This window comes from Netta rufina (genome assembly GCF_964035555.1).
Source record: "Netta rufina genome assembly, chromosome: 5".
NCBI lineage: Eukaryota > Metazoa > Chordata > Aves > Anseriformes > Anatidae > Netta > Netta rufina.
In genome coordinates, this window is record NC_140128.1 from 62,308,462 (window position 1) to 62,335,505 (window position 27,044).

Here is a 27,044-nt window from a genome sequence, read left to right on the forward strand (position 1 = left end):
AAATTAATTTATTCCTTAACAATACCCTCACAGCAAACCCTATCCGGACACCAGCGGCACCAGCGCCCGTCCCCTCCAAACCCTTCTCTTCGCTGCTGCTGCGGTACGGGGTGGAAAACCCCAAATTTTCCACCCCAGCGCTGAGTGCCGTGGGTTTATTTTTGGCAGCGAGAGCCCACAAGCCTCCCCCCACCCCCAGGGCCACCTTTCCCCAGGGGAGGGACGTCCTGGACCCCAATTTGCCCTCGGGGCCAGCACCCTGAAACATGAGGGTGCTGGGGGGGTCCCAGCTGTGCCGGGGACGGGGGTGGCAGAGGGGACAGGGCCGGGGGGGCTGCGGGCTCCAGGCAGCACCAGATTTCCCTGGACGGCCCGTGGGGTGTCAGAGCTTCAGAGAAAAGCCATGAATTTGGCCCGGGGAGCTCCTGGAAGGCGGAGGATGGCGTCCAGCTGGCCTGAACCCCGCTCCAAGCCCTAATGTTTTTTCAGGGCCAGGCGAAGCCTTCCCACCCGAGGGCTGGAGCCCTTGGATAAGGTCCCCGCTGTCACATCCAGGCTGCCAGCCCTGTCCCCTCTGGTCCCCTCCCTGTGCCCCATTTGGGGACAAGGGGACCCCAGGTCCTTGGGGACGCGGCGGGGATTCCCAGCGGCAGCACCGGGGCTGTGCGCCTGATTTATCTCAGGGAGGGGGCTGACACTTCCCTCCCCGTTATCTGGCATTCCTCGGCCCCGTGCCTGGCTTTTTGGGACGGAGGCAGCACCGCAAATGGCCTGGAGCCAAAGCTGGGGGGTTGGAGGGGTGGGCGCAAGGACCCCCAGGAGCCCCCCCAGCGAGCCCGGCAAACCCCTGGGCGAAACTTTCAGGGCCAAAAAGCTCCGGGAAAGGAGAAGCGAGGCGCGCTGACACGGTGCCAGCCGAGCTGCCCGGGGCGGGGGGGGGGGGGGGCTGTGGGTTTCCAGCTTCCTTACCCGGCCCCCCCCCTGCTCCCTGGGGATGTGGGGTCGGGTTTCTGCCCGGCGGGGGGCAGCGGGGAGCCTCCCCCCACCCCCGAGCCGGCCCCATCCCCATTTCGTCCCCATTTCGTCCCCATTTCATCCCCATTTCATCCCCATTTCATCCCCATTTCGTCCCCATTTCGTCCCCATCTCCCGGCCCCAAACTGGCCTCGCTCCCAGCTCCGGGGGCGGCGGGCAGCCTGCAGCCAGCCCCCCCCCCTCCCTCCTTTTTTAACCCCCCCTTTTTTTTTGCCCAGCCCCGGGGATGCCCGGCCCGCCTGTCACGGCACAGAGGAGGGGAAATCACAGCTCCGAGGGCGGATTTTGGGACAATCCCGCATTGGCCGACCACGGGGCTGGGGGACCCAATAGCGGAGCCGTCGGGGCTCGGATCCGCCCCATCCCTCCCCGGTTTCCCCCCCCCCCCCCCACCGGGGCCGTCCCGTCGGGGCCGCTCCGCTGCGCTCCGGCTGCGGGATGCGGGCGGTGCCGGGGCCGGGGCTGTTGGCCGGGCTCTCGGTGCTTTTTTTGGCCGGGATCGTTCAAGCTCTGCCCCGGACGAGGCTCCTGCCCCACGGGCCGGCCCGTGGAGACCTCCGGTTGAAGGCCGGCGACGATGAGAGCTCCCCCGCCGTGGCCCTGCCCCGAGCCCTGCGCCTCTACGGCCGCGCCGCCCGCCGCCTCTACGTGAGTGCCCCCCTCCGAAGCTCCCCCGCCGCCTTCCCGGCCCTCTGTCCCTCCATCCGTCCCTCCTTCCACCCCTCCTGCCGTCCTTCTGTCCCTCCTGCCGCCCCTCCGTCCCTGCTGCCTCCCTCTCCCTCCTCATCCTCCTCTCGTCCTTCCCTCCCCTCTTCCACTCATCCCTTTCCTTTCCTCCCTCCTTCCACCTCTCCCTTCCCACCCTCCTTCCATCCCTTCCTTTCCTCCTTCCCTCCATCCTTCCACCTCTCCTTTTCTTCCTTCCCTCCCTCTCTTCCCTCTCTCCTCTTCCATCTCTCCCTTTCCTCCCTCTTTCCACCTCTCCCTTCCCTCCCCTTTTCCATCCATCCCTTCCCTCCCTCCTTCCACCTCTCCCTCTCCTCCTTCCCTCCCTATTTCCATCCCTCCCTCCCCTCTTCCATCCCTCCTTTCCCTCTCTTTTTCCATCCCTCCCTTCCCCTCCCCATCCCTCCACCCCCCCTTTTCTCCCCACGACCCCTCTCCCCCTCCTCGCCCTGACCCCACACGTGCCTCATCGCCCTCCATCCCCACTCCTCCTCCTCCTCCTCCTCCTCCTCCTCGGCGCCTTCCACCCGGCTCCCTGGGGCCACCGAGGAACAAGAAACCTTTTTCCTCCGCAGCTGTTCCCCCTCCAGCAGCTGGGGCAGCCCCCGAGCCACAGCTCAGGAGGTGCCCGAGCTCTTTTGTTTCCCCCTGGCCCAACAGGGCCACGCGGCCTCGGGGACCCCCGACCCCATGCCGTGCCCTGGGGGACACCAAACAGGAGGGAAGGGACACGGGAAGGTGCCCCAGCAGCTCCCCGACACCTCGTGCCCCTCTCCCCGCAGGTGGGGACCAACGGGGTCATCTCCACCCAAGATTTCCCCGGGGAGCCCCAGTACGTGGACGACGATTTCCCCACGGATTTCCCCGTCGTGGCTCCCTTCCTGGCCGACCTGGACACCTCCGGTGGCAGGGGGGACATCCACTACCGCCACGACACCTCCCCGGCCGTGCTGAACCAGGCTGCGGGCTACATCCACGCCGGGTTCCCCCTCACCGCCGGCTCCTTCGTGCCCGACGCCGTCTTCGTGGCCACCTGGGAGGACGTGGGCGCCTACCAGGAGCTGGCGCCGGGCGCCCAGCCCTCGGCGCAGGTGAGGCACGAGCCCTGCCTTCTTCTGGGTACCCGAAAATGGATGGTGGGTCCGGTGCTGGAGGAGGCACGGAGCTTCCTTCCCCTCTCACCTCGTGGGGTTTCCTGGCTCTGCTGCTGGGTTTGGAGCTCCGGGTGCTGCCGACCCCAACGCTGTGCCGGAGGGCTGGGTGCGCAGAGCCCGGCTCACCCACCCCTCCGTCCCCAAACCTCTCGTCGGTGCTTTGGGGTGAGCTCTGCATCCTGCCCGGATGCTCCCAGCAAGGATCCGGCCTCCCCATTCCCACCGTGGGCTGATTTTGGGGTCGGGCATGCGTTCCGCCTTCCCCACCCCGCTGCTGATAAGGCTCCCGCGCGGGCGCCGCCTTTTTGCGGCTCTCCCCAAAAATCACCGCGTCCACGGCTGGGAAAGGAGCCGGTGACCTGCCACGGGGCAGGAGGTGACAGGGACACCCCGCCACCGGGAACCGTCCCCGATTGTCCCCAAACTGAGGCCCCGCGGTGGCAGGCTGGGGATTGCTGCGGCCGGGCGGGGGAAGAAAGCGAGGTTTGGAAAGGGAGCGGAGCGCATTTTTTCCTCCTATTTAAAACTTGGGAAAGCAGCTGAAGAATTGCCATCGGAGGCCTCGCAGCGACCTCGCAGCCATCAAAAAATGCGGCCTCGTTTTCTCGCCCTAATTGTTTTTTTTTTTTTTTTTTTCCCTCTTGGGTCGGGTTTGAAGCTGAAACGAGCCTTGCTCGGGAACGAGCAGCTGGATGGAAAGCCTCGTTTGGGAAGGAAGGAAATTCAGCTGGTGTGCGCCTTGCAGGACTCCCCCTTGCAAAGCCCACCCCCTGAGCGAAACCAGCCGAAAACCCCAAAAAAATAAATCCCCAAAGCCCCTTTTTTCTCCCTAAATGTGCCGTGCTCAAGCAGGATTTGGCCTGGTGGCCTCCCATCTCGGGAAGCCGCAGCTCATCGCTCCCAGCCCGGGCTCAGCCGCAGGGGCTGGGGGCTCCTGAGCAGCGAATCCCCCCCCCCGGGGACGTGCTCCCCATCCGTGCCGTGCCAATTCCCAGCCCGGCGGGGGCAGAAATCGCCCTCTGGGCTGGAATTTGCCCTTTGCAGAGAGGCCGCCCCTGCTCTTTGCCCCGTGTCCCCGCTGTCCCCCCCGCCTCCGATGTGTCACCAGCCAAAAAATCGTCCCCCGGTCACCGCCGGGCTGGCTGCGTGGGGGAAGAATCCGACCCCGGGGGGGGGGTCACCAACCCCTCCCCGATCCCCGGCAGCATTTTGGCTGCCTCTCCGCGGGGTCTCTGAATGCCCCGAGTGTGCGCCGCCGACAACGGGGCTCTTTGTGCCTGCTCGGGGGCGCGCGCGGTGCCGGGGGCTCTCCGGTGGCTTGTCAAAGGGTTGTGCTCGGGGCTGGGGGGCCGGCGGGAGCACACGTGCGTGTTTTTTCCTGAGGAAACCGGGCTGAAATTGTTCTCCCGGGGAAGCGGGGGCGAGGGTTTTCCTCCGGTGTTAAGGGGAAAGTGGTGGGGGGCTGGTGGTGGGGTCAGGACGGGAGGTGCTGAGCATCCTCCTAGCACCCGGGTTTGGCTCACCCAGGCAGCCCCTGCTCCTGGGAGGTGTCTGTAGGGTGACGGGGGGCATTTTTGGGGAGATGCTGCCCCGCTTGCATGCGTTTTGGGGCATGGGGAGCCTGATCCCTGCCCTTGGGGATCCCAGGGGTCTTGGGCTCCTCCGCTGGGGTTCTGCCCTGGTGATGCCCGTGTGTCCTGCTCTCCTCTCGGCAGCTCAACACCTTCCAAGCAGCCATAGCCTACGACGAGGATGACACCTACGCCATCTTCCTCTACCCCGAGGGCGGCCTCCAGTTCCTGGGGACGCGGCCCAAGGAGTCCTACAATGTCCAGCTGGAGCTGCCGGCCAGGGTGGGCTTCAGCCGCGGGGACAGCGACGACGGGAGGAGAGAAGGGCTCTTCTACAGCGTGGCCAGCACCGAGCAGGCGCTGAGGCGCCTCGAGCGGTGCGTGGGGGCTCGGGGTGGGCAGGGGGAGCAGGGATGGCGGGGGGCGCACCGGCTGCTGGGGCTGTACATGAAGCTGGGAGAGGCAGGGGAGCGAGCTGTGGGGGGTGAAGTTTTTTTGGGGGGGCTCAGCACCGTGCGTGTGGAAGGTTTTGGGGAGCAGATTTGGCTTTTGGACGGAGCTCTCCGGATTTCCGCAGCCGGATTTGTGGGTCGGTGGTTGGGGTCCTGGGGGTCTTCGGTGTTCCAACGCGTGTGCCCGTGTGTGTGTGTGTGCAGGGGGAGCAACGCGGGGGTGCCCGGCGTGTGGGTCTTCCACGTGGGCAGCTCGGGACCCCTGGAGCACGTGGAGCCAGGGGGGAATGAAGGAGCCAGCCCCGGCACCCCGCAGAGCCCCGCGGCGCCCACGGAGCCGCCGGCACGACCCGGCTGGGCGCCCACGTCACCGCGTCCCCGCCACCACGGCCAGCTGAGCATCGTCCCCATGGGGCTGCCCGTGTCCCCGGGGCAGGAGCGGAGCCGGCGGCTGCAGCCCGACGGGGACACCCTGCAGAGACACCCCGCAAACCCCGCGTCCTACAGCTCCGGGCACCACGGCGTGGGCGTGGAGGAGGACGTGAATTTTAACACCGACGGTGAGATCCCGTGGTGAAAACCGAGCTGGGGACGGCTCGTGGTGGGTCGGTTCCTAAAAAAAGGGGTCTGCGTGCTGCGGGTTTGTCTTCTCCTGTGCGGGAACGGGTTGGGTTTGCTCTTTTGGCACGCTCCTGGTGCCCAAACCGGGTGCCCTGGTGCTGCTCGTGGCCATGCGCCAAGCAGGGAGCCTGGGGTGGCTTTGTCCCCACGTCCCCAAACTCCCCCCTGCTTGTCCCCAGTGTTCACCTACAGCGCGGGCAGCAAGGAGACGTGCGCCCAGCACCACGGGCGCTGCTCCCCGCACGCCTTCTGCACCGACTACGCCACCGGCCTCTGCTGCCACTGCCAGGCCTCCTACTACGGCAACGGGCGGCAGTGCCTGCCCGAAGGTACGGGGACACGCGGCGGGGAGGGCGCCTGGTGCCCCCGGGATGGGGAAGAAAGGTGCCAGGGCTGCGTTTTCTCCCCGCCCAGGGGCCGTGCATCGCCTGAACGGGAAGGTGAGCGGCAGCCTGGTGGTGGGGAGGACGCCCGTCCGCTTCCAGGACGTCGACCTGCACGCCTACATCGTGGGCAGCGACGGGAGAGCCTACACGGCCATCAGCGGGGTGCCCGCGCCCGCTGCTCGTGCCCTCCTGCCCCTCCTGCCCCTCGGAGGGCTCTTCGGGTGGCTCTTTGCCCTCGAGGAGCCCGGCTACGAGAACGGCTTCAGCATCACCGGTGAGTGGGGCCGTGGGTTGGAGATGCAGGGTCGGAGGTGCTCCCCTCGGGTTTGGGGTCGCTGTCACCTCCCCGCTGCGTCGCGGGCTCTGCTGGGTTCAGCAGCGGGGCTGGGGAGGGCTCCTGGGGATGTGCTCCCCGAAACCATTCCGGCACAAATCCCACCTGTCCCCTCCTCCTGCCCAGGTGCTGAATTCACCCAGCACCTGCAGGTGACCTTCTCCCCCGGGGAGGAGCAGGTCCACATCACCCAGACGGCCGAGGGCTTGGGGCCAGACAATTACTTGAGCCTGAAGACCCACATTCAGGGCCAGGTGCCGTTCATCCCGGAGAACTCCACAGTCCACGTCGGCCCCTACAAGGAGCTGTACCACTACTCCAGCTCAGGTAGGAGCTGTGGTCTGCTTATCCCATTTATTTCCCCTTGGTTTTGGTGTCCCCGATGCCGCCCACGCGTGCTGCGCTCAGATCAGCCCCCAACCACCCCATCTCCATCGCGGTTTCCAAAATCCGAGATGGAAATCAGCTTCCTGCGGGTTCCCTTTGCAGCCGTGACGTCCTCAGCCCACCGCGACTACGTCCTCACCTCGGGGGCCTCCAACCAGACCCTGTCGTACCGCCTGCACCAGAACATCACCTTCTCGGGCTGCCCGCACGCCCGTGGCCGCCTGCCCCCTCTCCAGCGGCTGAGCGTGGCGCGTGCCTTCGCCCTCTACGACGCCCAGGAGCAAGCCCTGCGCTACGCCCTGGCCGGCCGCATCGGCTCAGCCCACGGTGAGCACGCTCCTCCGGCCGTGCCAGGTGGGATTTGGGGGCTGGGTTCCTCCTCCCAGTGGTTTTTCACCCGCTAACGAGCCCCCCTCTGCCCCGCAGACGATGCTGAGAGGCCGCCGGCGAACCCGTGCCACGATGGCACGCACACGTGCGAGGCGACGGCGCGCTGCCAGCCCGGCACGGGGCTGGGGTACACGTGCGAGTGTGCGGATGGCTACCGGGGAGACGGACGGGGCTGCCAAGGTGAGGGGGGGCTCGGGGCACCCCGTTCCCTGTGGGGCACCCGCGGTGGGTAGAGAAATTTGGGGTGCTGGGCGTGCTGCAGCATCGCGACACCCGCTGTAGGAGGAGCTCCCGGAGGTGCACGGAGGATGTTGGTGGATTATGGGGGGGGAAATGAGGTCCCTGGGGGTCCCTGGAGCTGGGGGTGGCTGGGAAGGTGCCCCAGGAGCAGGGTGGGGATGGAGGAAGGGGCTGCTGTGGGATGGGGTGGGTGGTTTGGGGTGAAATGGGTGGTTTGGGGTGAGATGGGCGGTTTGGGGCGGGATGGCCGGAGCACCCAGCCCCCAAAACGGGCTGTGTGGGGGGTGCCCCACCACCACCACCAGGGTTCCCGGTGTCTCCCCTTTCCTACAGACGTGGACGAGTGCGGGGAGGGCCTGAGCCAGTGCGGCCCCTTCTCCATCTGCCTGAACGCCCCGGGCAGCTACCGCTGCGAGTGCCGCAGCGGGTACCGGCTGGCGGAGGACGGGCACGCCTGTGTGCGTAAGTGCCAGCCCCGAAATTCGGGGCGCCGCATCCCCCAACCCCTCTGCCCCTTTGGGTTCACCACCCAGCACCCCCTAACCCACATATCCCCGCAGCCCTGGCCGATCCCTGCGAGGACGGGAGCCACCCCTGTGCGCCAGGGGACCGCGCGCGCTGCCTGCCCCGCGCCGGGGGCCTCCCCGCCTGCGAGTGCCTGCCCGGCTACACCGGAGACGGCCGCGACTGCACCGGTAGGAGCGGGGTGCCCGGTGCCTGCCAGGTCGTGGAGAGGCACCGGGTGCCTGTCTGAGCTCTCCATCCCTTACACAGACGTGGATGAGTGTGCCCAAAACCCGTGTCACCCCGCCGCCGCCTGCCACAACTCCCCGGGCTCCTTCTCCTGCCAGTGCCAACCCGGCTACGAGGGCGACGGCTTCCAGTGCGCGCACGGTGAGGCGCGGAGCTCGCCTTACCCCGGGGGCTGATTTGATTTATTTTTTCCCCCATCCTCACTGCCCCCCTGCTGTGGCTTCTCCACCAGCCCAAGGCAGCACGCAGCGGCTGACGCCGTGCGAGCACGAGCGGCTGTACCCGCGGGTGCCGGGGCACGCGGCGCAGTGCGACGAGCGGGGAGGGTACCGGCCCCTGCAGTGCCACGGGGGCACGGGGCACTGCTGGTGCGTGGACGCCGCGGGGCAGGAGATCGCCGGCACCAGGACGGTGCCGGGCAGCACGCCGCCGCGCTGCGGGAACCCAGGTCGGCGCTGCTGGGAGCAGGGAGGGGAGGAAGGATGGGTCCTGCGGCGTGCTGTGGGGATTTCTGGGGGGTTCGGTGGGCGTGGAGGTGCTGGGCGAGGCATTCCTGGCACTACTGCTGGGGCTGAGCTGGAGCTGAGCCCTCCCTGCGTGGCTGCAGGGTGGGGACGCAGTGAGAGGAGGGGGCCCTTTGCCAGGGTGTGGGTGCTGGGCACCGCAGGGGGCACCCAAGCTTTTAGGGCACCCTGCCCACGGGGTTACGGTGCTGGTGGCCATCGGGGCGCCTCCCGCATCATCCTGGGGTGAAAGGGGCTGTGGTGGGGACATCCCAAAGCCCCGTGGCACAACCAGAGCCCCCGGAGCCTCACCAGCACCCACATCCGAGGGTGCCCGGCTGCTCCAAGCGTGCCCCCCATGATCTTGGGGCTCGGGGGGTGGGGGTTTCACCACCAGCAGGGTCCTCCCAGCAGCTGACGCCGTGCGAACACGAGCGGCTGTACCCGCGGGCGGTGCCGCCGGGCCCTTCTCCCGTGGGCGACGGGCACGTGCCGCAGTGCGACGAGCGGGGAGGGTACCGGCCCCTGCAGTGCCACGGCAGCACCGGGCACTGCTGGTGCGTGGACGCCGCGGGGCAGGAGATCGCCGGCACCAGGACGGCGCCGGGCAGCACGCCGCCGCGCTGCGGGAACCCAGGTGAGCGCAAAGCCTCCCCAAAACATCCCAGCTCCCGCCCCAAAACATCCCAGCTCCCACCCCAAAACATCCCAGCTCCCAGGGTGCCCCTCCAGGATCCTTTATGAGGGTGGAGGAGCACCCAGCGAGGACTGGGGGGGTTCTGGTGGATCCCCCAGCACCCCGTCCGTGCCCGTGGGGTCCGCGGCGAGGGGGTGCCGGTGTCGTTCCCCGTGCCAGAGCCCACGGAGAGGCCCCCGAGCATGTGCGAGCGCTGGCGGCAGAGCCTGCTGGAGCACTACGGCGGCAGCCCCCGCGGCGACCAGTACGTGCCCCAGTGCGACGCCGGGGGCCACTTCACCCCGCTGCAGTGCCACGGGGACAGCGGGTACTGCTGGTGCGTGGACAAGAGCGGCAGGGAGATCCAGGGCACGCGCTCGGAGCCCGGCAGCCCCCCGCCATGTAAGAGAAGGGCTCTGGGACTCTGCAACCCGCCCCGTGCAGCGCTTTTGGGGCGCAGAGCCGAGGCGAGGACCCTCTCTGAGCCACCCCCGACCCTTTTTTCCCCTTCTGTGCCAGGTCTCCCCAGCGTCGCGCCGCCCAGCGCCCGGCCCTCGCCGCGGCCCGACGTGTCGCCGCCGGGCACGGGGACCTTCCTGCTCTACGCCCAGGGGCAGCAGATCGGCTACCTGCCCCTCAACGGCACGCGGCTGCAGAAGGAGGCGGCCAAGACCCTGCTTTCCCTGCATGTAAAGTATCCAGGGCGTTAGGGTTGGGCAGGGGGGTGAGAGATGAAGAGGAGGAGGAGGAGGAGGTGGCGAAGCGAGGGCGCACCGGCACCCTCGGTGCTCCCCTCTCCGGAGTCGGCTGCGACCCTACTGCGAAATTTTTGCCTTTTTCCTTCCTCTGCCTCCTCTTTGGAGCGTCTCCAGCCAGGCCAGACCGAGGGAGAGCCTCCAAAAGCTGGGCCACGACCCTCCCTGCGCCCTTGGGGACGTGAAGCGCCGCTTGCCAACTATTCCCTTCCCCATCCCAGGGCCTCGGGCTGGCCGCGCTGTTGCAGGAAGCTCTCCAGGAGCCGGAGGGTTTCGGACCCATCTGGCCGTGGGTGTGCGCCCGCGGCAGCTGGCCTGAGAGCCCCGGCTGCAGGGGGAGCCCCGTGGGGGTTTATTCCTAGGGAAAAGGGGCTCCGAGCATCGCCCCCCCAATTATAGGGGACCCCGGGCGGCTCCCGGTGCTTGCGGCAGGATCTCACCGCGTCCCCTCCAACCCCATCAGGGCTCCATCGTGGTGGGGATCGACTACGACTGCCGGGAGAGGACGGTTTACTGGACCGACGTGGCTGGCAGGACCATAAACCGGGCCAGCCTGGAGCCCGGCGCCGAGCCGGAGACCGTCATCAGCTCAGGTGTGTCCCCACCACCCGTGCCACCCCTTCCCCTAGAGCCACCTCGGGGTGCCCGCCGTGGCTCTGGGGCCGCCCTGCTTCGGGATCCTGCATCCCCCGGCGCCGTGCGGGGCCGGGAGCCACACGTCCCCTCCCGCAGGGCTCCTCAGCCCCGAGGGGCTGGCCGTGGACCACCTGCGCAGGGCCATGTTCTGGACCGACAGCGGCCTCGATAAGATCGAGCGAGCCCGGCTGGACGGCTCCGAGCGGCGGGTGCTCTTCGACACGGAGCTCGTCAACCCCCGGGCCATCGCCGTGGACCCCGTCCGAGGGTGAGACCCCATTTCTTTAATTTTTTTTTTTTTTTTTTTTTTTTTGGGGCTGCTCGAGGTGGGACGGGCGCGTTTCACCTTGCCGGATGCGCTCAGCGGTGCCAAGACCCCTCCCGGCCCCGCTCTCTCCCACCACACCCCCCCCAAAAAAAAAGGATGGGCTCTGTCCTCCCTCGCCCTCTTTTTCTTTCAAACCTCCGGGTTTGGCTAAACCTGCTGTTTCAGCATCAGGCTTATTTTTTTGCAAGGCTTTGAAGCTCGCTGCTTGAAAACACAGCCGTGCCCCCGGGGTGCTGTTGCAATACCAAAAGCGCTGCTCCCGAGGCTCACCCTCATCGAGCAGCCACAGCTCGGGTCGTAAACACAATTTGACATCATTCTGGCTTCACTTTTAGAGGTTTTGTGTTGTTTTTTTTTTTCTTCAAATCAAATAAAGAGCTATTCCAGGCAGCACAGGGGGAAAACCAAGCCTCTTAAGTGATGAGACCCGGCCGTGACGAGGCAGCCAGCGCTCTCCTCCAGCCCTCACGGGTGCCCCGTTTAATTAACCGTGTAATTATTCCCCAAGCAACCTTTACTGGACCGACTGGAACCGGGAGGCACCGAAAATCGAAACGGCCACCGTCAACGGGGCCAACAGGAGGGTGCTGGTCAGCAAGGACATCGGGCTGCCCAACGGCCTGACTTTTGACCCCTTCTCCAAGCTGCTGTGCTGGGCAGACGCAGGTAACTTTGGGGACGGGTCACACACCGAGGAGAAAGCTGCTGCGTGTGCTTTTTATCCCCTTCCCCTGTCCTTGTCCTGAAGATTTTTGGCGTGGCGGGGCTGGGGGGCTCGCGGCACAGGTTGCTTCTACGCCTTCAGGCTGAGAAGCTGGTGGAAAAATTACTGAATGTGTTTTTTTCTTTGCTTTTTGTGGCCCGTGAAAAGGCACCAAGAACCTGGAGTGCACCTTCCCCGACGGGGCGGGCAGGCGCATCATCCAGAACAGCCTCAACTACCCCTTCAGCATCATCAGTTATGCCGACCACTTCTACCACACCGACTGGAGACGGTAAGGGAAGGGTCCTGCTCCCTGCAACAGCCAGAGCAGCTCCTCTCGGGGGAAATAAATGCCAAACGCTGTCCCCAACCCGCTCCCGTGTCCTGGAACCTCACCCGGGCAGCAGCAGGCGCTTGTAAATCTTTCTTAGAGCACAGAGCAGATGTTTAGAAACAAGCCCAGCTTCCTGGGAGGGACAGAAATAGTGGTGTGGGTTTTTTTTTTTCTCTCTAATGAGGACTTGGCACAGGGTTCTGGATGGAGATCAGGTCAGGGAAAAGATACTGTGATACTGTCCTCGGTCGTTCCCTCTGCCCCACCGCCCGAAGCATCAGGGTCACCAGGAACTCGCCTCTTCCCGCTCCAGCTGGAAGCTCTCAGAACTGCAGACAAATTTTAGCAGATTACAGCAAGCACTCCAGTGCTTGCCACGCTTGGACGAGGCTCTCGGGGAGATCATCTCTGATTTCATGTCACCAAAAAGCCGTGCAGTGAACGAGCTGCGTGTAGATCTTACACAGGGCAAATCTGCCTTGCTCCGCAGGCGTTCAGACCAATTATTTTAGCTGCTTCTGTCTTAAAAGGCACGTAGGTGGGGTTAAAATAAAGAACACCCAAGTAAAGCGCTTCTCTGCCACCAGGGATGGCGTGATAGCTGTCAATAAGGAAACCGGCTCCTTTACGGATGAGTATCTCCCGGAGCACCGATCGCATCTCTACGGAATAACTGCTGTTTATCCCTACTGCCCTGGAGGTAAAACCCAACAAAACCCCACAAATCCCAACCCCTTCCCTCTTCCTGACATCTGTCAGAGGTGCTAAAGAGATCCATTTCTCTCCACAGCAAGGAAATAACAACTGCAACTTCACGAACCACCAATCTTTGCACCCAAAGGAACTTCAGACCCAGGAAACTGTCACTGCATACAACGAGAGGGGAGAGCCCTTCGCCAAGGCCAACGAAGCGACCTACCGTCCTGCAAAAGATCATCGTGTATTTTTGAATTTATACCTCAAGTCTTTACTACTGTATTTTTTTTAAAAGTGAAAAAAACATGGATTTATTACAAAAAAAAAAAAAAAAAAAAATGGTCCTGTGAATCCTAGGCCATTACTCTAACTCTTGCTTATGCAAGCAAATTTAAAAGGTAGCTTTCTTATTCAAATGTTTTATTTTATTGGAAGAATAGATTTAACTTTATTAGTTCGACAATCCGACCACCAGGTCCTTTTTAACCAAAACCAAGCACAGCGGGGAAGCTTTGGATGCAGTATCTTGCTGGGTCTCGGTCACCTACAGCCCTGAAGACTGTATACGGTCAGAACAGCGTGCAGAACAGTTTTGGGATATAGCAAAGGCATGGGAGTTGTTTTTTTTTTTTTTCCAGAAGACAATTCTGTATTTTCAACACTGCCTCAATGCATGTCTTTTAGTATTTATATTAGAAGAATATGCTAGAATCGATCTGTTCATGCTCGTTGGTTCTCCTGAGTGCCTAACCCCACGGAGACCAACGCGTGTCCAGAAATACATTTTAAGTTGTAATGCTTCACTTTTTCTAGGTTACTTCAATAATTTGAATAAAAACGGTTGTTTTAAGTTTCCCTTGGGATTTCAGTATGTCAGTTTTCAGGTGGGTTGCGGAGAAGCAGCGAGCAAGCCAGGAGCAAGCTGTTCACAGGGCAGGACCTCAGCAAAAGAGAAATCTCCAGAGCCTTTACGAAACACTCCCTTCTCCACACAAAGCCAAACACAACGAAAAAAAAAAAGTCTTATTTGCCAACTCGGAGCTAACGAGAACAACTTGCTTCTACTTCCCAAACTTCATTTATTTAAAGAAAAAACGGTAATTCACTAGAACAGTCGGAATTCAATTTCCTGTTTTCTTTCATATCAGTAAAATAATATCCATTTCGAACTGCATGCCAGAGTTGTTGAGTTGTACATAGTTCCTAGCTGTACTAAGGACACAGGAGACTAAAAGCTTTACTCCCTTTATCTCCCAACTTTCCCCAGTCTGTGGTCTGTCTTGGGATCAGCAATAATTGCCTGAACCGCTACGATCGCCTCGTTGATTTTTGTTTGCAGCTCTCGGAGCTCCTCTATATGCAGCAGTCGCAGAATTTGGGCAGCTTCGTTGATAACAGCATCTGGGAGAGTTACAAAAAAAAGAGAAGCGTCAGGCATTTACATCTGACCTGAAGGTCTGAAGAGCAGCTGAATCTAAGTTAACACTGTGCAGCTCATTCATGCCTGTAGTTTCCATACTCGAAATGGGAGAGTCCCTTTCTCAGGAACGTTCCCTGCTGCTACAGAGGGTGCTCTGCGAAATCTCACTCGGCTTTGTGCAGCCCGTGCAGTAATCCCCAGCCAAGCTGGGTCACTACGAAGCACTCCAAGTAGTAATTTAGTTGGACACGGGGCAAAAGCGAAGCCAGGCTAGTGGAGCCCGTGCCACCCAGCTCTTGCTTACAAAAAAAAACATCAGGTCAGGCCAACTTGCACTGCCTCTGGTTAGATTTAGTTAGATCTGGTTGATTTAGGTAAATCAGGTAGCTGGAACACACGGGAGAAGCACAGAGGTCCTCTGCTGGCAGGAGTAAGGTTGTACAAGACAAGAGCAACAAGAGGCATTCCTTCTGGGTGCAAATGTGGCTGTCACTGAAGCATTGCTCCCAGACAATTTAATATATTCCACAGCTAGGATTTGTGCTTTTTTTGTTCCAACACAAAATGCTCAAGAGTGCTCATAAATAAGCTGGGAGGGAGCAATTCTTTCCACTACAGGCTTCCAGAAGAATCAGTACACATTATCTACACGTTTGACAGTGATCTACTTTGACAATGACAAACATAGCAATTTAGAAGTAACATCAAGAGAGCTGCTTACCTCCTGTGTCAAAACCAAGAATGTGCTTTTCTAAAGCAACAGGCAAACCCTTTAAAAAGAAAGAACATGATCAAACGCAATTAGAAGTGTCATTTTGCATGCCTGGAAAATAAAATCAAGTATTAGACCAGATAACCAGATTACACCAGAGGAGAGGACACAAGTTTTTCCTTTACAGACACAATCAACTTCAAAAAGTCATCGCGCCTGATTGTGTGACTGCCCTGGTGTCCTGAAGCATCACGCACGGAATATTAATGATGAAAAACCTTCATCCTTCGCAGTATTCCCCTCCTTGTAGAGAGAGTCCCACTGGATACACGCTGCCCATAGTCAATCCTTAAAAGGCCAACCAGCTGTACTGCAGGAGAACACCCAATACAGCAACATCCCCAACCAGACACATAAAAAGCTCGCACAAACTAGGCTTTCTTGGTAACTCTTGCATTTAAACAGCTGCCAGATTTCAAAGCATTGTCTGATTTGGAAGCAAGCTGCAATCAAGTGAGTTTCTCAAGCACTGAGCTGGCAGCCTCCATCAGCGTCCTCCGAAGCATTTTCTCGAGCGCTGAGCTTCGGAATAAATCTAAACGTTTGATTTTCTAAACACTTGCTCTATAAAACAGTGCAAGCAGAAGTTTTATGGTTTTATTAGCGGTTATTTATAAGCACTGCTCTATTTCTTTCACCCTCTTGAGCTGTGGAGAAGTCAGGGTGAGTGATTGTTCAGCATATTTCCACATACACAGAAACTGATTTAAACAATGAAAATCTTAGAGGTTGCCTTTTACCAGCTACATAACTTCTCAGCATTCGCCCTGCACAACAAAAACATTCAGTTCAATCCCATTAGCTTCTACAGCGATGGGGTTACAAACCTCCTACAGAGTGAGGTTTTCTTTTAAAGGGTTATATATATATATAAATACAAATCTTAATATAAAGGGGCGTATATAAAAATATACATGTATATAAATATATACACAGAAATATGTATAAAGGGGTATATAATCTTAAAAACACACGTGCATGAGTGCACACTAGCACTAAAACTTCAACAGCTTGTTGCTAAGAATACTGCTAGTGCCACTTCAGACAGAAACCAGCAGTTTCAGACCACATGCATGCTTTAATAGCTTCATGTTTAAGACTGCAAAGACCTCACGACCACCTTAACCTGTTTCAAAGCAGCAAAGCACTGATTCAGCCAGTTCTTTGCAGCCAAACTCCCCAGGGCTGTCACAGGCACCTCCACTGGGGTGACCCCAGTGGCACTAGAAAGCTGGTGGTGTTTTCAGACCCCCTTTGCTTCCCCTGCCCTGCTCCCCCAACCCTGATGCGAGCTCCCTTTTGGCTGTTCAGGCTGCTGTCTGCTCCCTCTGCTGGAAGCTGTCCTTGGCCGAGCAGTGCCCGTGTCCCTTTCCAGCCCTGCAGCGGTCTCGTAGCAGGCACTGGGCTGTCCCAGCACCACTGCTGCCACGACCAGAAAAGGAAGGTCTCCGTTTGCAGCGTGGCCTCAAACAGGCAGAGAAATGAAACGCATCTTTACAGCTGTTACCACGCAGAGCAGGTCATTTCACAGCCTCACTTTACCCTGAATTTTTATTTCAAACTGCTGCACAAAATGCTTGCAACGGGCCTGACCACGGCAGGCATCTCCTCTGTAACTGGAGCTGTCGGCAATAAAACCAGATACCCTGGGAGCGGAAGGCAAGGAGTGTCCAGATGTCAAAGCAGGGGGAAAATGTACCCCCTTTATTGTGCCTTTAAACCTTTTAAACTCCCTTAAAGTGATCCTGAAGGACTGCTTCAATGGCATTTGTTGTACTTACCTAGGATACTAGGTAAGGGAAGCCTAAGACAGGCTCAGAGCCTGTTGGTACCGATCTGAATCCTGTCCAGACACCGAACTGCAAGCCATTCAAAATATTATTTTTTAAAACCTGTCTTCCTTATCTTTAAAACTGTAGCTTGACAGCCCAAGATAAATCTCATTTTATTTTGTAAACCGCAAGCACAGCAGTGCAAGTTTCCTCTGCACAGCCTTCATGCACATCCCTCAGCGAGGACCTTTCTATGTCTATTTTATCTTAGCCCCACCATATCTTGACATTGCCAAGAATACACAAAATGTCACGAGATGCATTAAGTCCCCAGCCATGCAGAAGCCAAACAATTATAAACCATTTCCAGGGCCAAGACTTAATACAGAGTGTCACTGGCTGGTATCCTGGCCATTTCCAAGCCAGCCAAAGCCAGGAGCAGAGGTTTATTTTCCCGAGCTCCCATCCCGTGACCCAGCTGTCCCCACTGGTTTAGATATTTTCTCCATTTATCCAGCGTATTATGATACTGACGATCACTCCTGGCGCAGACAAAGCTGTTTCCCTGCCTCCAACCCTCTGCCTTTTCACCACCTCGCTTGGAAATTAATATTCATCACGAGAATATGCTTCCAGTGACGTTATCACGCTCGGTGACACAGGGACATTTCAACCTGACCATGCTCTGAGGACGTAACAAATAAAAAACGGTATTTGGTATGAGAAAATGCACTGATCCTCAAAGATCTTCTGCCAAACTTGGAAAATCCCATTTTGATCCCTGCACGTCAGCTTTGCAGCTATGTAAACAACAACAAAAGCTAGCCTTTTATTAGCAGCAGTTAAAGAAACTGAAATGAATGCAACGATCCCAGCTGCTTTTGTATTTTCCTGCTCTATTATATCTTCTGATATCAGAGTCCAAAGCTCTGATTTACTGTTCCAAGGCTTCTGGCAATGACTGACTGCACTGTGTTCCTGAGCACCTGCAGTTGCCACTTAGTAAACACCACGAGCAGCGTTATGATAACAAATAAAGCACGGGCTGCTCAGAACAGCTGCCAGGAAAGATGAAGGGACTCGCCCTCTTTGACCAGACCCAGTTGCTTTAGCAGGGGCATTTCTAAACACAATCTGCAGGGCAGGAGAGGCTCCCTTCCCTCGATACCCAATGCCAACAGCTGCTATGCCAAGTGCTGGAGAACTGGGATGTTTAAGAAATGACAATCTGGAAAAACAGTCATTGACAGAGAATCGCTGGCGCATTATTCATCCGACCCGCAAACAACGTCTCACAGGCAGCTCGTTGTTAAGAAATCATTCTGCAGAATCTGAGGCTTAATTGTAGACGTTTCCTTCGCCGTTTCTCACTCAGGGGGAAGGGAGAGAGGAGCTGGGTGACCAACATCCCATCTTTCAAAGGCATGAGACGTGAGCAGCACAACACTCCATACAAGGAATGTTTCACCTGCTTACGCAGCCAACCCTGCTGATTCCAAGGAAAGCCAGGGCATCTATCTCTTTGGGTGCTGTGGTCCTGCTGCAATGAACAGTAACCCTTTAGCAGACACTAAGATGGGAAAACAGCTATTCAGTTGTGTGCAAAGTGTGCCTGTACCATACCACAAGTGAGGAAAGAGCTCTGCATGCTCCCTTCGGGTCTTTCAGGTTCAGAACTGCCAAAGCAAAGCAAGTTTTCAGCACCCAATTAAGCGAAGTGTTTGAACAGCACCCACTTTGACAGAGATGGCAGGCGCTGAACAATTAACACCGGCTTTGTGCACTGTGTATACAAACCTCCTTGGACTGGTTGGCCTTCGCTATGGCATCCTGCGTCAAGCGCTCTTGAACCAAGATGCGAATCGCCTAGGAAAAAAAAAACATTTAAAGGCCAGAGTCATTCATTTACGTCTTGATGCATCTCACAGACAATCCATGGGAAAAGGAGCCAACGTTTTAAGTTAGCATAACCACAGCTTTGCGAGAGACTTTTGGAGAACTCCTTCAGACCTTAAAGCTCTGTAAATAGCACAACTTGTAAGGAGCAGCTTACACAGGCAGAGTTGGCTAGGGAAAGGTTAACCAAAAGAGATGAGGGCACTACACTTTTCATTTCAGCCACCACTGGGCCAGAAACTGCTAAGCACTAGGAACAGCCAAGAAAGTTTGCCATTCCTAAAATGAGTTGCTAACAATCCCAAAGCAGCAGTATTTTTATTTTTGAGCTTACACTGCCTGGATTACACTGTTCCACCTCTAATGCTGCAACAAACCTGCTTCTTCAGGAAGGAATTCCTGCTACAGGGATCTTTCAGTAGGTACTGAGCCACCTTCCACATGCAGAGAAACCTGGAAAGAGGCTCCCCAACCAGGCTTTAAAATGACGAAGAAAAGATTTAGACACAGAAACAAGAAGAGTCTTATCAATCCTGCTGCTCATCTGCTTTTACTGGCTCCAGAACACAGCCCGAAATCCTACTGAGCTATTAGCTGTGATACCTACAGCTGGAAATGCCTCTAGAAACTAACAAAGAAATACCAGGCAGGCATTCTTCCACCAAAAAAAACACTTGGTCTGTCAAAAACATTCTGCAGACTTTCCCTGATGAATAGCCGAACGTGACGGCAGCAGTCGTGCTGCTTCATGTTTCTCCCCCACGATTTCTCCTGGTTTTGTTCATGATTAGAGTGGAGACGTGATCCTACGAAGCTGTCAGTGAGCATTTCTAGGAACCTAACTGAGGGAATTGGCCCAGATATAAGAAGTGATTTGATAAGAAGTTTAACTTTAAACTCCAGCAGTGAAACCAGACCTCACATGGGAGAGTTTTGAGTGGCTTTTACTTCAGAAAAAGTGTGTAACTGTGTTACACAGGTGGTTTGTGCCCAACTTCTCAAATTGCAAGTAATAAAAGGGGGAATCCAAACACCTCTCTGCTTCTGGCCAAGGTTTGGCCAGATGCCTGCGTCAGGCTTGCACCCTTCTGCCTTCCCTAAGGAGCCATTCCAGAGTGTCTAAGCCTGAACATGCATCATAATCTCTACGTATGGGCACTGCAACAGGCAATGTGGGGTAGAATTAAAAGACTTTCACTGACACAATTCGTTATCATCAGGCCTTGAAGGCCAGCATTGCTGCTGTTTGTGCAACAGAAATTGCCATCACAAGAATCTGTTCTTAAGGCAATTAAAAAGAGGAAAAATTCAGGCTCGTGGATTTGCCCAACTACCTGCACCCAAAAAAATAGCGAGACTAGAAATGCTGAAAGAATGACAAAAATGTAAATACATTCACACAGAAAATGCATTCTGGGTTGTTAGTACCAAATAGGTGGACCCAGATAAAGGTTGCTAGCCTTGAGACACAGCTGGAAGAGCAGCTGAAGGAATTCTGCTGGACAAGGGCTGAGAAAGAGAAAGCGGCTGACAGGATAACTCTAGGTCATCATTTCCTCAGGAACCCAGGCTAATATGATAGTGCCTTACCTGTTACAGACTTACCCACCTACACAAACTTCACCACCCATTCATTGCATGAGTTTCTCCAAGATAAATTTAGCATATTGCAACAAATGGGCATTATTCTCTTGTTATTCAGCGAAATAAGCTTACTTTGGTGCCAAACAAAACCAAGTGTATTTCCATATTATGGCATGATCACGTGGGAACTCTGGATTGCTCCCACCTCACTAAATACAGGGCTTGGAGAACACAGCCTCAACCTGAAATTTACAGGTAACGACAGAATTCCCACACTAAGTCACTAATTTTCCCAAAATCACAAGGAATATCTTTACAAAATTTATTTGCTTACTTACTGCATTTAAAGGCTCTAATCAGCTGTCAAGAATAAACTAAACAGACTTTGGTAGTGACAAGGAATAAAGGATTCATAGGACCAAAAGTCACGAGGAGGCAGCATCTAACTGTGGCTTCTCCCTGTGTTGCTTTAAAGCATCCTTTGCATCCCTTAGCCTCTGCTTTCAAAGTTTCTCTTTTAATTTCCAGATTTGGAAAGCAATGCTAGTCTTCAAGCATGTTCCTCAATATTTCTGAGGCTTGCAGAAACCTCACCAAACAGCAACTTCTGCTAACCTAGAGCACTTCAAAACCTGAACAACAGTTCTCAGCTAGCATTGCAATTCCCGGAACTCAGCTACAATCAAACTGTTTACCAAGGTAATTATCCCTGCATTAATTTCTGTGATTTATACTGTGTGTTCTTATCTACTTGGAAAGGCCCATACTTTCTCTTTGTTCCTAAAAAAGCCATAGTTATCAGTAAACGTGCACCACAAAGTATTACATGTACACTAGCCACTGGAGGAAGAAGAAAAAGGAGACCTGAAAACCGTGAAGCTCACCTTAAGCATTACCAAGTAATCATCATGTCGCTGGATCTGAAGCAGATTAGCCAAAGCCATCACTCCAGCCTTGAAATCAGGATTATTCACTGTAAAAAAAAAAAACAAAAAAAAACAAAAACAAAAGACAGATAAACTGGCTGCAGAAGACCATTAGCTTCCTGATTCCACGGTACCAGATTGCCCTCAAGTGTGCAGGCCACACAGGCACGGCAGCAAGCACCCAGTCACTGCAGCAGTAACAGAAGGAAAGCACTCAGCCCGGCGCAAGGCTGAATCCTGCATAAGGTTATAAAAGATACAAAGCCATGGAAATGTGCCACGAGGCTTTGTAAGCGGGTTGTAGAACCCCATCCGAGCACAAACATGCTTTACTTCCAATGCAGAGCACGTTACGTATGTCCTACTACAAAGGAAACCAGTGTTAAGGTTTTGAAATTAAAGCCCATCGTGAAGATATTCTCTTTTAGAAATCTTTCTTTCTCTGCCTGCTGGCTGGGAGTAGGGCCAGCTCCAGCTGTCTTTCTGTACAAGGAGTAATGAGGGAAGATTTGGGGGATTTCAGGCAATTTTTAGTGGCTGCTTTCCCACCATTTCTACTTGTTACAAGCGTGCCTAGCCATCAAGAAAGATAGTGGTCATGAGAAAAAGGTAAAAAACCCTCAGCTGCTTCCTCACTGCCTGCTCAGAGCCCTCCCATCTTCTTTGTATCTGCTCAAGTCTCTGGGTACCTCATTCTGCTGCCCCTGCCCTTCCCCAGGAGGGAAGGGTCTGCACCAGTGCACACCCAGACACCTGGTATTCAAACGGAGCAGCTTCTCTGTCCTTTATGTCCAGGCACGCAGATACAAACAACTCGAAGTAACTTTCAGAACACTGTTCACAGGGAAACAGTTTGGGACAGCATTAAAAAGAAGTATAAGAACCCTGCATTCCTAAAGCTTTAAACATGGCTTAAAAAAGTTGTATCACAGTACTGTAACAACTTAGAATCCAAAGAACTTGACGCAGGCCACAGAACACATCTGTGTATGATGCAGCCATCATTTCCAACGCCGTTGCACACTTACCGTCCAAGTTAATCAGCGGTTCTGCGTTTTTTGCTGTATTGTCAGTATTCTTAGCACCATCAGGGGTAGAGTCCTTATACTTGTCAGCTGTTAAATTGAGAAGTAAATACGATCAGCGTTAGGGCTCATTAAAAAATGACTAGTTAGAAGTTTAGAGCCAAACTTGCTGTGTTTTTGGGGTGTGGTGCACGCCCAGCCTTCCAGAAGGCAGCTGAACAAGCTACAGCTGCCATCAGTTCACCTAAGACAGGCCCTTGGCCTTTACCAGGGTGTACACAGGGATCAAGATCTGCAGACTCAAAGGGGTTCTAAGCAGTGAACGAACCACTTCCAACACAGGCTTTGTTTTACAGACTGCAGCATTCCAGAAATGCCCCACAAATGTGCTTTTCAAGTATTTGGAGGTGGAACCTCTGCCGTTTCCTCCATCCTCACATAAACCTGAGTCCAAGGCAGCTCACTTTCTCCAGCACAACAGACCAAGAACCAGCTTTATGGGTTTCAGGTATTCATATCCCATCCTTGTCTTGGGCAGAGCTCAGCCCTGCAGCAATTAAAGGTAATGGAAAACAGCACTCTGCCTATTATAATGCTTGCACTAATTACATTTGTAATGTACAGCACTCTCCCTGTAAACATACTGCTGCTGACCGTGGAGGCTCAATTCAACTCTTTCATACCCTTGTCCCAGTTCCCAAGGGTTCAGGATCTACTCCCCATGGAACAAGGCTTTAAGAATATCTTAATTTATTTGAATGTTAAAGAAAAAGCACGCAGCAGACTTTGGAGTAAGTTCTCGTAAAGGCAACACCACAGGGAGAAGGGGATAAATATATACCACGGGTTTGGCTACATCCAGAAATAGAGCAGCAAATGTGAGTGTGGTGCTGCACTGTCCCGCAGGAGCTGAGCTGAAGGGAAACAATTCCCATCTAAATACGTTGCCAAATCAAGCACATGAAATTGCATTTCAATTTATACTTTTGACGTTGTCTTAATTTGACAAACACTCCATAACATTAAATAGCCACACAGGTTCTCCACCAACGAGAAGCACTGGAGGAGTTCATCTTACCGTTATCTCCGTACTCGAGCCGAACTGCTAAGCCAAGGAGCCAGTCCACCGTTTCTTGTCGCTCCTGGATTTTGAAGGGACAGTTCACATCCTTCATGTACTGTGGAGCAGGAGGAGGAGAAAAGGAAGAGGTGTTAATGACTGGAAGGAAACACTCGTACGAATTAGCTAGGAGCACAGAGCTGCTTTGTGAACAGTCCCTACAGTTGTTAAAGATAATTATTAACAAGAAGCATTATTACAGAACATCCTGCTGCAGCATCTAATCCACCTGAGGCATGTGAGAGCAGCCCAATGCTTCCTCCAGTCTGCCATTTAATAATGGAACCTGCTTTTTCCTGAGTAACTGATGCCATTCACTGTCACACTGACAACCAGACAATTCAAACACCCTTCTCTTTACGCAGTGAGCAGAGGCAAGGGAGAGGAGGACAGAGAACCTAGCACAACAAAGCTTCCCATCTAAAGCAGGAAGGAGGAACGATGCAACTCAAAGCTCTCACAATACCGGTACCAAGGTACAACAATGCCCTTAAACCATCTGCACCAAAATGAGAGGATTCTGAGGGAGCAGCACAAGCAATTTTTCCCTTGAGGGAATATTGTCTGCAATAGGGGAGGACAAAGTGAGGCTGGGATGCACGCGAGCTGGTGAGCTCTGCTGGCAGGCACGCAGAGAAGAGCAACCTGGCTTTCACCAGGCAAGATTATATACCACTGACACCACAACAGCACCAGCAGCCAGTAATTCTGGTATCACACACATTGAAAGCTCAGAGCACTACCCCGGCATCAGCTTTGGCACTGTGCTTTAGGCTCCCACCAGCAAAGCACGAGCACTGCAGCTCCAAACCTTCCGGGCAGCGAACGAGGTGAACAGTTCCAGGAAAAACAAGTGAGATGAACGGGCAGCGAGCACCAGGAGCAGCATTTTCAGCTCCTCCTGGGGCTGTTGTGAGAGAAAGGAAGTGGGAACGAACACAGAACCAGCCGACGGTGACTCAAAGCGCTCACAAGCACACAGGAGATTGCTTGCAGAGCCATGGCTGCTTGCCACTCTTTGCACCAGCAGTGGAAAATCATCTAGGAGGTGCAGAGTAGAGCTGCAGCAGCTTTATTTCAGCCCCTCGCAACGCCTGTGACTGTATCAGCCTGATCCAGTTTCATTTTGGTACAGAAAAACTGTAACGCAGAAGAAGGTGTTTGTTTGTGGCCAATTTCAACAGCTAAATCAATTCAGGCAAGGAAGATTAGGGCAGAAGCTATTGCAAAAACGTGGCTGAGTGAAAATCACACACAAAAAGCTCTACCAGCTGAACTCCTACAGCTTGGCTCCTGTTACACATTTAAATTCCCAGAAATGGAAAAGTTGAGGCGCAGGACAAGTGTTCAGTCGGTTACACTCAACCACTGCAGAAGCCGTGAATTGTCACTGACATACGACACATTTATAGCTAAGTTTGTGCTTTTAAAACACCAAAATACCTTTTCGAATGCTTTGGGCCAGTCATCGCTGTGTATGTTTCTTAAATTCCCCCGGTCTTCAATCTTGTAGTGCCTGATTTTCTGGTCTTCAAGCCAGACGATGAAATTCCTGAATTCTGTTTCATCTGCAGGGAGAAATAAAGAGAGCAAAAGTCAACCGACACCTTCAGGGCAAAAACGAGCCCCGAAATTCTGATCCAATTCATACAAACGCCGGTGCCCCTGGGCACTTTCATTTATTATCATGAAGAAAGATGTACTTAACGCTAAAATCATGTATTCCAGGATAACCTCTGGCCAAAACTCAACAGTCTGAGCTTTTTTCACTTTGAATTTGCTATGGTTGATGGTCTACACTAAAAGGCATCAGCCAAAATACTGTTTTTATTAGGAATTCAATTATAATTATCACTAAGCAAAGACGGAGAAGTGAAACAATGACATTAAGTTGTTCAGCTCCTAACTCTGCTGCCCAGATGTGTCCCATGCTGCAAAAAAAACGCTTTCTGCACCAAAATAACAACGCACACAGATCCATGACTACACAGGGGCATTTTCTTCCTTCCTTCTCTGTTGCCTCAGCCTTTCTGGGTTGTTGGCCCAACATTTCATCCCTTGGAGCTGGAGCTCCACAACACAAAGGCTGCTCTCCAAAGATGCAGACAAAGCAATTTCTTTGCACCTGTGCTTCGCAGCTCTTGAGCACCACCAGCACCTCAAAAACCAGCTGACACTCGGGCACTGGATGAGTTTAAATACCCGGAGTTAATGAAGTTAATAACCTCAGATCAGACTGGGGTAAGCACACTGGTTTCCTAGCAGGGACGAGGACTGTATCAGGGACTATTTCTACCTGTTAGGGGTTTCTTCTGTGTGATCAGAGTCTCCTGCTGCCCCTGAAGGTGGTGTAAGGAACACACGGTCACAACGTAATTGAATTAAAGCGTTCAAAAACAACTCTTACAGCTTCTACGCATACGTGAATTACAGCTTTCAGTAACTTCTCCAACTCCTACACATCCCAAGGCTCCTGAAGGTGGTGGAAGAAACACCTGCTCACAACATACGTGAATTACAGCTTTCAGTGACGCCTTTTACAGCTTCCACACCGCCAAAACAAACCCTTGAGGAAAAGAAATGGCAGCTACAAAGAGCTAAGGGTGCACGGTAACAGCAGATGAGCCTGGAAAGCGAAACGAGCCCTGAACCCACGCCGTGAAGCAGCCGATCCCCAGGAGCACACACTGCCTCTCCGTAACGCCTGCCACAGCGCCCTTTTAACCAAAAAAACACGAAAATACGACAAAAAAACGGCACGCCGCGCACGAATAGAGCCGCCTGCCGGGCCTGTGAGGGCTGTGAGGCACCCTCAGGCCCCCGAGCTCCGCAACGCGGCCGGGACGGGGCCAGGACGGGGCCGGGGGGGTCCTGAGGGGGCCCTGAGGGGGCCCTGAGGGGACCCTGAGGGGACCCTGGGCCCCTGAGCCGGGCCTGGCCGCCGTGAGGCCTGCGGGCCCGGCTGCCCCGCGGGGCCGGGAGTGCCGTGAGGGGGAGCGGAGCCCCGCGAGGAGAAACGGAGCCCCCTGAGGGGGTCCCCGAGCCCCCGGGGGGGCCGCGGCCCCTCACCCCTGCAGCTGAAGCCGCCCGGGTTGTGGTAGTCGAGCGCCGACAGCTTGCGGCGGAACATGGCGCCGCCCTGCCCCTGCCGCCCCGCCGCACCGGAAGGACCGCCCCTCCCCTTCCCGCCCAGCGCGGTCTGGGGGGGGGGACGACCGCCATTGGCTCGCGGGGGGTGAAGGGCAGGGGTGTTGTCCAATAGGGGAGAGGGGAGGGAGGGGAGGGAGGGGAGAGGGGGTGGGGGTGTGGGGATGGGGAGGGGGCGGGGCTTGGGGGCGGGGCTTAAGAGGGGGCGGGGCTTGGACGGGGTTTGAGGGGGCGGGGCGTGGTCTTATGCTGGTATGGTCAACGAGGGGGCGTGGTCTAATTGGGGGCGTGGTCTCATTGGGGGGCGTGGTCTATGGGGGCGTGGTCTATACAGGGGGCGTGGCTTGCGCGGGGTTTGCTGCGGTGTAAGGGGAAAGGAGGGGAAGGAACGTGGGGAGGGGAAATAAGGGAAAGGGGAAAAAATGGGAAAAATGGGAAATGGGGAAAAGGGAAAAGAAAAGGGGAGAAATGGGAAAAGAAAAGAGAAAAGGAAAAGGAAAAGGAAAAGGAAAGGAAAGGAAAGGAAAGGAAAGGAAAGGAAAGGAAAGGAAAGGAAAGGAAAGGAAAGGAAAGGAAAGGAAAGGAAAGGAAAGGAAAGAATTGGTAAAAAAAAAAAGAAAAATGAAAAGAAAATGAAAAAAAAAGGGAAAAGAAAAAAAAGAAAAAAGAAAAGGAAAGGAAAAAAGGGAAAAGAAAAAAAAA

At 55.4% G+C, this 27,044-nt stretch overlaps 2 protein-coding genes across 2 annotated transcripts; one reads left to right on the forward strand and one right to left on the reverse strand.

Moving 5' to 3' along the window:
* Window positions 1-1,473: 1,473 nt before the first annotated feature.
* On the forward strand, window positions 1,474-13,530 carry NID2 (nidogen 2; the record flags this gene model as incomplete). The annotated part of the gene is made up of 22 exons (XM_084288021.1): window positions 1,474-1,683; window positions 2,544-2,852; window positions 4,631-4,863; window positions 5,143-5,498; window positions 5,739-5,888; window positions 5,974-6,219; window positions 6,406-6,606; window positions 6,769-6,993; window positions 7,093-7,236; window positions 7,630-7,758; window positions 7,857-7,991; window positions 8,071-8,190; window positions 8,282-8,497; window positions 8,953-9,189; window positions 9,409-9,630; window positions 9,748-9,917; window positions 10,447-10,576; window positions 10,716-10,887; window positions 11,456-11,613; window positions 11,819-11,942; window positions 12,572-12,684; window positions 12,775-13,530. 22 exons carry the CDS (start codon window positions 1,474-1,476, stop codon window positions 12,783-12,785), a joined length of 4,011 nt encoding a protein of 1,336 aa, XP_084144147.1. The 3' UTR covers window positions 12,786-13,530.
* Window positions 13,531-13,735: 205 nt separating this feature from the next.
* RTRAF (RNA transcription, translation and transport factor) lies at window positions 13,736-26,363 on the reverse strand. The gene is made up of 8 exons (XM_084288091.1): window positions 26,265-26,363; window positions 24,639-24,763; window positions 23,154-23,253; window positions 22,079-22,165; window positions 21,009-21,097; window positions 18,442-18,510; window positions 14,822-14,870; window positions 13,736-14,081 (listed from the first exon to the last, which is right to left on the reverse strand). The coding sequence occupies exons 1-8, from the start codon at window positions 26,323-26,325 to the stop codon at window positions 13,927-13,929; spliced, it is 735 nt and encodes a 244-aa protein (XP_084144217.1). The 5' UTR covers window positions 26,326-26,363; the 3' UTR covers window positions 13,736-13,926.
* Window positions 26,364-27,044: the final 681 nt, after the last annotated feature.

Coding starts and splice junctions, on each gene's coding strand:
- RTRAF (XM_084288091.1), bottom strand. CDS start 26,325: ATGTTCCGCCGCAAGCTGTCGGCGCTCGACTACCACAACCCGGGCGGC. Junction 22,166..23,153: donor GCTCGAGTACGGAGATAACG/GTAAGATGAACT, acceptor TCAATTTAACAG/CTGACAAGTATAAGGACTCT. Junction 21,098..22,078: donor ACCGCTGATTAACTTGGACG/GTAAGTGTGCAA, acceptor TTTTTTTTACAG/TGAATAATCCTGATTTCAAG.